At 41.4% G+C, this 9,684-nt stretch overlaps 1 protein-coding gene across 1 annotated transcript; it reads left to right on the top strand.

Moving 5' to 3' along the window:
* Positions 1-270: 270 nt before the first annotated feature.
* On the top strand, positions 271-6,032 carry gpx8 (glutathione peroxidase 8 (putative)). Its single transcript, XM_034170996.1, has 3 exons — positions 271-504; positions 661-922; positions 5,723-6,032. Exons 1-3 carry the CDS (start codon positions 298-300, stop codon positions 5,884-5,886), a joined length of 633 nt encoding a protein of 210 aa, XP_034026887.1. The 5' UTR covers positions 271-297; the 3' UTR covers positions 5,887-6,032.
* The last annotated feature ends 3,652 nt before the right edge of the window (positions 6,033-9,684 follow it).

The raw sequence follows: 9,684 nt of genomic DNA, 5'->3' as shown, positions 1-9,684 counted from the left end.
TAATATGATATTAGGTTATTGCGAGGGAATGCAAAAACTATTGTGAGGGAATGCAATAATTTTGCGAGGGAACGCAAAATTATTGCGAGGGACCACAATAATCTGGGCCAAAAAAATTAACCACCATATCCCTAGGCGGCTCCGTACAATATCAAAATATGTAAAGCACTAAGCTTAAAAAAATATCCAAAAATCAAAGTGCTGGAAACAAGAATAATCACAGTGGGCGCCACCATTTAACTCGGAAAAAATTTCTGCTTCCGCCCATGAAACTGGGTTCGTTCTTCCCCCTCCAAGATGGAGGCGTTAGGGGGCTACCCTGCCAAGTCCTCCAACCCAAAAGCCAAAAAATTAACTGTCCTTTTGAGTATGACGGTCGGCGTAGGGTGTTTGTTCCTCCTGCAGACTCAGCTGGCGAAGCCCAGAAAGCCGCAGGACTTTTATTCTTTTTCGGTCAAAGACGCAAAGGGGAGGACGGTTTCTCTGGAGAAGTACCGAGGAAAAGTGAGTCCAGTCCACATCATCAAACAGTGCCACAAAAACCAACGGTGTATTTTAATTCTTATTTATTTTTCTCTTTGCTTCGTGTTATGTTGTGCCGACGGGGACGCGTTTTGCTGTGTAATGAGTGTTTTTGTCGTGATATTTTGCTGTTTCCAGGCGTCTTTGGTTGTAAACGTGGCGAGTCACAGCGAGCAGACGGAGCTCAACTATCGCTCCCTGCAGGAGCTGCACCGGGATCTGGGCACGTCGCACTTCAACGTGCTGGCCTTCCCCTGCGGACAGTTTGGGGACACAGAGACGGGGACCAGTCGGGACATCGAGGCTTTGGCCAAGTCGACGTATGGCGTCACCTTCCCCTTCTTCAGCAAGATCAAAATAATGGGCTCGGAGGCTGACCCTGCCTTTAAATTCATCACAGGTCAGCATGCAGGGAGGCGCACAATTCACAAATACTGCTCCTGCAGAGCAACATGACAGTGCATGGACTGAAAAAGATTAATTCTGCTGACAGATTTCCACTCAATGATCAATGTATTGACATGGCTGTGTCTGTTGCTGGAATGTACAAATTTTGGACTTAAAGCTATAGTGTGTAGGATGTACGGGAGTTTGTTGTTCATTTGTGTATAAATACCTAACTACCGAGAGGTAACTCCTGGCCTTCCAAAATGAACCACACCTGGTAGAAGATAGAGGTGGGTGGATCGATCCTAGTATTGATAATATCGATACCATCGCTGGTATTGATACTGAACGATCCTCGTGTAAAAAGATCAATACTCCAGCTTTTTTTCTCTCCCGCATACACTGACTGCTGCGCACGCAGATTCATCAAAGTCTACTGTCACACCGGGCGCGACGCAAGCGACAGCAGCGACAGGTTGCCATGTAATCCCTATGGAAGGACGCATTGTTGCGCCAAGCCATGCAGTGTGACACGATGGATGAGAATGAAGCCATGCGAGTGAAGCGATTTGTGGCGCGATATTGCGTCACGTCGCGTTGCCGTCCTCCCCAATATGAAAAATCTGAACTTTTTCGTCTTGTCGCGCCGCGATGACCAGTCAGGGACGGAATATGTAGTGACGTGGAGATGTCTGGAGTTTGACTGAGTGGGATGTGAACATGTCCTGTATCTGGTAGCCAGTCTGTGAGCAGGACTTATGTCCCTTTTGTCCTTTATTTCACAGTTATGACAGAGTTTGGGGGAAGAGTGAGCAGCAGCCCCGCAGCAGGGGAGCAGAGGTTTTTTTTTGTTTTTTAATGTGTGCGAGCGAGCGAATCATCCGTGAAGATTATTTTATTTATTAACTACACAGATGTATAATAAAGCAAATGGTGACTGGTTTCTAAACACAATTATGACAGAGTTTTTGGGGGAAGAGCGAGCAGCAGCCCCACAGCAGGGGGAGCGGAGGTTTTTTTTGTTGTTGTTGTTGTTTTACGTGCGCACGTGAGCGAATCATCTGTGAAGACTATTTTATTTATTAACTACACAGATGTATAATAAAGCAAATGGTGACTGGTTTCTAAACACAATTATGACAGAGTTTTTGGAGCGAGGAGCAGCCCCACAGCAGGCAGCGGAGTTTTTTTTTTTTTTTTTCAATTGTTTACATGTGCGCGCGTGAACGGGACAGGAGGTCCTCAAACTGGGTCCTGCAGAGGCGCAAGGACCACTGAAAGCGGCCGTCATCCAGACGCAGCTCCTGCAGCAAATGATACTCCCCGAATTGGGAGCGTCTCATGACATTTGTCAGCTTTCCACAACAGCTCACTCCGTGTGATCAAGGTCCGTCATGTTAACTTGACTGACAGCCGGAGCCGGCGAGCGGAATGGAAGCTCCTCCTATTTGATGACGCACTGGGGTGAATTTTCGCAGCGAAAGCAGAGAGACACACCGGGTGATGGTGGCGCGTCCATCGCCACGCGACCAACGCAAATTTGTGGCGTCTGGTCTGAATGCGGCATAAGAGCAGCGCTGTTGTCTGTCACACAACACGGAGCAGCACACCCTTGTATTGTGTTTTGTCAGCCCTCTACCTCAGGAGATTTTGTTTTAAGTTGTGTTGAGTGATATTTTTTAAACAAAAATGTTGGTTGTGATAATAAAGTATTTTGTTGTCACGTACAATTTTTGGCAAAATTCTGTCCTAGGTCTTTGGATAAAATTCTAAAGGTGGTCTGTGTCCAACTTAAATCATTTTTGCAGACTAACAACATCTATGACACATTTCAGTCCGGGTACCGTGAGTTTCATTCCACTGAAACTGCCCTGTTGAAGGTGGCTAGTGACATTATGATGGCCGCTGATAGTGGTAAATGTTCTGTGCTGGTTTTATTGGATCTGTCATCTGCATTCGATACCGTTGACCATGGCATTTTGATTAATAGATTGCGGGATACAGTTGGCATGTCAGGTCCTGTATTAGAGTGGTTTAGCTCTTACTTGGTTGGTAGAACTTTTAGTGTTTCTGTGAACAATGTGATGTCTGAATCTGCTGATCTTTTGTGGGGTGTCCCGCAGGGCTCAGTCATGGGTCCGATTTTGTTCCTGCTGTATATCCTTCCTCTCGGTAAGCTGATCCAGCAGTTCTGCGATGTGTCCTACCATTTCTATGCTGATGACTTGCAGCTGTACTGTTCTTTTAAGACAACTGAAGCACAGAAAATTTGTTCTCTCATTAGTTGTCTCACTAAAATTACAGAATGGCTTACTGAAAACAGCCTGCAGTTGAATTCTAATAAGACTGAGACATTGATTGTAGCTCCAGATAGTGCTATGTCTGTCATTAAGAATCACCTTGGTAATCTGAGCAGCTCTGTTAAAGGCAGCCTGCGTAACCTGGGTGTCATTTTGGATGGAGGGATGTCTTTGGAACATCACACCAGGCAGCTCGTTAAGAACTGTTTTTTCCAAATTCGAAACATTTCCAAATTACGCAAAATGGTGGCTTTTAATGAGCTAGAGATGATTGTGCATGCATTTGTTTCTTCACGACTTGATTATTGTAACAGTCTCTTTACATGCCTCAGTAAGAAAGAGCTGGCCCGCCTGCAGGTAGTGCAAAATTCTGCTGCACGACTTCTTACCCGCGCCCACAGGAGAATGCATATTACTCCTGTCCTCAAGTCTTTACATTGGCTCCCTGTTTTTTACAGGATAAATTACAAAATCCTCGTGCTGACCTTTAGAGCTCTAAATGGGCAGGCACCGGAATACATTAAGGACCTGATCCAGCCTTATGTTTCCAGCAGGAGTTTGAGGTCTTCCAATCAGAACCTGCTGATGGTTCCCCGAACTTGTTTTAAAACTCGAGGGGACAGATCTTTTACAGCTGTGGCACCTCGCCTCTGGAATGAGCTTCCCTGTTCTCTTCGCTCACTAGATTCTGTGGATGTTTTTAGACAGCAACTAAAGACACATTTTTTGAAACTGGCATTTTAGTGTCAATTTATTTTATTGTTCTATATTTGTATGTGTTGTTTTTATTGTCTATTTATATCGTGTGAAGCACTTTGTGACCTTGGTCTGTGAAAAGTGCTATATAAATAAAGCTTACTTACTTACTTACTTTTGGATCCTTTGCGTCTATGAAGATTAAATATGTAAAAGTATTGGTATCGGTATCAATATCGGCGATATTGGGCCTGTATTTACTTGATATCAGATCAATACCAAAATTCCCGGTATCGCCCAACTCTAGTATAAGAGAAAGTTGCAGTTTGTTGATGCTGGCTGCAGAAAGGAGCATGTTGTGATAGAAGCCCATGTTAAAATGTGCAACTTAAGAGCAGAAATAAACATGCTTACAGCCTGGTACAATAAAATGGTTTTGGTCTTTGTAGGTAGTTTAATCCTCCATGACAACTATACATGGGGTGAATTTTTTTTACATATTAGTTTAAGAAGCTTTAAACCATAAAGTTAGGCATAATTAGTGGTGTGTCTGCTTATGAGTGACAGCTAGCGCGGTGCCATTGTGAGCCTAGCTCACACTCAGAGCTGCCTCCCGTAGCACAGAGGCCGCAAATGGGGCGCTTTTTGTGACGTGGGCTTTTTATAATCTAACTCTTCATCTATCTAACTCTAACCATAACGTAAGTGTCTCCCTTCCCCTAACTATAACCTCCCCAGACCTCCCCCCTGTCACCACGTATTTCATGCCCCCGTCACAAAAGCGGCCCATTTTTGTGATGATATCACAAACCCATAGATTAATTGACTTTTCATAATGCCATCACAAACTGCCATGAGACTGGGTTGGGAATACCATGTCTGTCGTTTCTGAGCATTTTCTGACAAATATCTCTAATAATGTGTTTTCGTTGGGTTTTTGCATGTGTGTGGGTAATTGTCCCAACAGGTCATCTAATATGTCTGTGTTCCAGTATTGACGTTGAGTGAAATTTTCCTGTTATTTAATTTTGTATGCAGCTGTTATCACTAGCTTGACGATGATAGGTCCAGTTAATCCATGATAACTGAGGAAATAACTCAGTCATAATTTGTAATGCCCACATCAAAGCCAGGCTTTATGAAAACCACCACTCAGTTCCCCGAAATATGCTTTCATAAACACCTGAACCATAGTTATCCTGTTAGGTTTATTTCTTCGGTAGCTACAGTAGCTCAGTGGTTCAGGAAACAGGGATCATACATATTACAGGCGGAATGACACATTGTGTATCATGATAATTGTATCATGGAGCTGGTATTGAATCATGTTGTTTTTCTGAAATGAGTATCCTGGAGCCATGAAAAGTCAGCTTCTGCATGGAAGAAATAATGATCTCATAGAGAAGAAACAGAAATGATTGAAAACAAACAAATAGGAATGCGGTAACATCAAGGATTACAGTTTGTACATCAGAATAATTTTTCTTTAAAGTTAAACAGCGATGAATGTTACGTATTGTGATGTGGCTTGTTTATCCTGGAGCGGGTGTATCGTTCCACCCCTAATGGATGCATGGGAACATGCATCCTTGTCCCCAAAGAAGCAAAAACATGAAGGGAAACAAAGTCATGGTGGGTGTAGAACAACCTTATCACTTGATGACGCTAAATCCTACACATTATAGCTTTAAAATGCTTCATAAGTATAGATTCATGTGTTGTAGTTGGGTATACAGAATATGAAAACATCCTCATCCTGTGTTCTGAATAAATTTAAGTTTAATAGAAAAATATTGATGAATTCATCTCTTTTGCAGATTCTGTGCAGAAAATTCCAAAGTGGAACTTCTGGAAGTTTCTGGTGAACCCAGAGGGTAAAGTGGTCCGGTTCTGGAGAGCTGATGAACCCATGGAGAGTGTGCGGCAAGAGGTTGCGGCAATGGTGCGCGAGATTATCCTTAAAAAAAGAGTTGAGCTCTGACAGGCGTCAGTGATGGACACTGTGCACAGCTCTGTGTTACATGCATTGGTAGAGTTTAAGGGACTGGACTCACAAATTTGTGAGTGGGTATATGATATGTTGCTCCAGAAATGCTTTGAATGAAGAAAATAAAATAAAATAAAACATTCATTTTATTCCACAACATGTGATTGATGACATATTGATGACCTATAAAACACATTTCCTTTTCTTTGGATTTTAAATGTTGTTATTGTTTGTGACATTAAATTTAAAATAAGAAATAATCACTGTACCATTTTTAAAAATATGCTCTTTAATCTCAAAGTGAAATGTCATCAATGTATCATGATCTAAAATCCAGTAAAATGTAAAACACAGTGTCTTTTGTAAATTCTCTGAGTAGAGTTGATGAAAGGCACCTTGACACTTGCAGGAATTTGATCTCCGCACTGCCGCGCAATTCATCGTGACAGTGCATTCCGCTTTGTCCCGCTTGATGCCACGCTATATAAAATAATCATTTTGTATCCGATGAGGCATTTGCTGTCAGAACTTGGCTGATGGAACTGTTCTCTCATCGCTCCCAGAATCACAGAGAAATTATCTCCAACTGCAGGTTGTCTCATGTGCATTCTGCGGTGGAGAAAATATATATATATGTATATATATATATATATATATATCAAATCAATTTTATTTATATAGCGCCAAATCACAACAAACAGTTGCCCCAAGGCGCTTTATATTGTAAGGCAAAGCCATACAATAATTACGGAAAAACCCCAACGGTCAAAACGACCCCCTGTGAGCAAGCACTTGGCGACAGTGGGAAGGAAAAACTCCCTTTTAACAGGAAGAAACCTCCAGCAGAACCAGGCTCAGGGAGGGGTAGTCTTCTGCTGGGACTGGTTGGGGCTGAGGGAGAGAACCAGGAAAAAGACATGCTGTGGAGGGGAGCAGAGATCGATCACTAATGATTAAATGCAGAGTGGTGCATACAGAGCAAAAAGAGAAAGAAACACTCAGTGCATCATGGGAACCCCCCAGCAGTCTAAGTCTATAGCAGCATATCTAAGGGATGGTTCAGGGTCACCTGATCCAGCCCTAACTATAAGCTTTAGCAAAAAGGAAAGTTTTAAGCCTAATCTTAAAAGTAGAGAGGGTGTCTGTCTCCCTGATCCAAATTGGGAGCTGGTTCCAGAGGAGAGGAGCCTGAAAGCTGAAGGCTCTGCCTCCTGTTCTTACAAACCCTAGGAACTACAAGTAAGCCTGCAGTCTGAGAGCGAAGCGCTCTATTGGGGTGATATGGTACTATGAGGTCCCTAAGATAAGATGGGACCTGATTATTCAAAACCTTATAAGTAAGAAGAAGAATTTTACATTCTATTCTAGAATTAACAGGAAGCCAATGAAGAGAGGCCAATATGGGTGAGATATGCTCTCTCCTTCTAGTCCCCGTTAGTACTCTAGCTGCAGCATTTTGAATTAAATGAAGGCTTTACAGGGAACTTTTAGGACAACCTGATAATAATGAATTACAATAGTCCAGCCTAGAGGAAATAAATGCATGAATTAGTTTTTCAGCATCACTCTGAGACAAGACCTTTCTAATTTTACAGATATTGCGCAAATGCAAAAAAGCAGTCCTACATATTTGTTTAATATGCGCATTTAATGACATATCCTGATCAAAAATGACTCCAAGATTTCTCACAGTATTACTAGAGGTCAGGGTAATGCTATCCAGAGTAAGGATCTGGTTAGACACCATGTTTCTAAGATTTGTGGGGCCAAGTACAATAACTTCAGTTTTGTCTGAGTTTAAAAGCAGGAAATTAGAGGTCATCCATGTCTTTATGTCTGTAAGACAATCCTGCAGTTTAGCTAATTGGTGTGTGTCCTCTGGCTTCATGGATAGATAAAGCTGGGTATCATCTGCGTAACAATGAAAATTTAAGCAATGCTGTCTAATAATACTGCCTAAGGGAAGCATGTATAAAGTGAATAAAATTGGTCCTAGCACAGAACCTTGTGGAACTCCATAATTAACCTTAGTCTGTGAAGATTCCCCATTTACATGAACAAATTGTAATCTATTAGATAAATATGATTCAAACCACTGCAGCGCAGTGCCTTTAATACCTATGGCATGCTCTAATCTCTGTAATAAAATTTTATGGGCAACAGTATCAAAAGCAGCACTGAGGTCTAACAGAACAAGCACAGAGATGAGTCCACTGTCTGAGGCCATAAGAAGATCATTTGTACCCTTCACTAATGCTGTTTCTGTACTATGATGAATTCTAAACCCTGACTGAAACTCTTCAAATAGACCATTCCTCTGCAAATGATCAGTTAGCTGTTTTACAGCTACCCTTTCAAGAATTTTTGAGAGAAAAGGAAGGTTGGAGATTGGCCTATAATTAGCTAAGATAGCTGGGTCAAGTGATGGCTTTTTAAGTAATGGTTTAATTACTACCACCTTAAAAGCCTGTGGTACATAGCCAACTCATATAGATAGATTGATCATATTTAAGATCGAAGCATTAATTAATGGTAGGGCTTCCTTGAGCAGCCTGGTAGGAATGGGGTCTAATAGACATGTTGATGGTTTGGAGGAAGTAACTAATGAAAATAACTCAGACAGAATAATCGGAGAGAAAGAGTCTAACCAAATACCGGCATCACTGAAAGCAGCCAAAGAGAACGATATGTCTTTGGGATGGTTATGAGTAATTTTTTCTCTAATAGTTAAAATTTTATTAGCAAAGAAAGTCATGAAGTCATTACTAATTAAAGTTAAAGGAATACTCGGCTCATTAGAGCTCTGACTCTTTGTCAGCCTGGCTACAGTGCTGAAAAGAAACCTGGGGTTGTTTATTTTCTTCAATTAGTGATGAGTAGTAAGATGTCCTAGCTTTACGGAGGGCTTTATGATATATATATATATATATATATATATATATATATATATATATATATATATATATATATAGTAATGTAATGTAAAACAGTCGCAGGTTGCATAATGTTCACACAAGTGGTACGAAATTAATGCATGCCAGAAATTTTTAACATTTTAAAATTTGCGTTTTGCACTGTCACACAGCTGCGCACAGTTTACGACGAGTTTATTCACTGGCACGCAAGATTGCATGCCACTGTGGGGATCAAATTAGTGCAAGTGTTGAGGTGCCTTCAGTCATCACTTTTCCACACAGGTAATTTGCAAACATATTTATTCAGTGCATTTACAATGGATTGTCGTGCAGTTCTGGACGGTCCAGCTTGAGATGAGTCATTATTGTAGCAAAACTTACACCATGAAGACCAAAGAACACCCGAGGCAACTCTACAAAAATCGAATTGAAAAGTACAAGTTACGGGATGAATACATGGAAACTTGCTTGTCACTGAGAATTCAGCAAAATCAGTCCTCAAATTCAAAGTGCATGTCACTGTTATAATTTCTGCCTATATCCTGTGTTTGGTGTGAGCTAGAGACTGGACGTCATTACACACATAACGTCCTGAATGTGGAACCGTGTGGTGGCAGCATCACACTGATGATGCTTCTGTGCTGCAGGCTGTGTTAATAGCATCAAAAGGAAAACAACCTAAAAAGAAAACCTGATGCAGCTTGCACGATTCAATTAAGTGAAGATTTGGTTTGAAACATATGACCCTGAGCATAAAGCCAAAGCTCCACAGGAATATCTTTAAAATTTTTAGATCGGCCAAGTTTGTGCAGCTATCAAGCCGACTACGGATTTACATCTGTATTTGAAAAAAAATACAGGCTGTTCACTTAAGAGG

Source organism: Thalassophryne amazonica, chromosome 5 (assembly GCF_902500255.1).
Source record: "Thalassophryne amazonica chromosome 5, fThaAma1.1, whole genome shotgun sequence".
Taxonomy (NCBI): domain Eukaryota; kingdom Metazoa; phylum Chordata; class Actinopteri; order Batrachoidiformes; family Batrachoididae; genus Thalassophryne; species Thalassophryne amazonica.
This window is presented reverse-complemented; position numbering and strand designations above follow the sequence as displayed.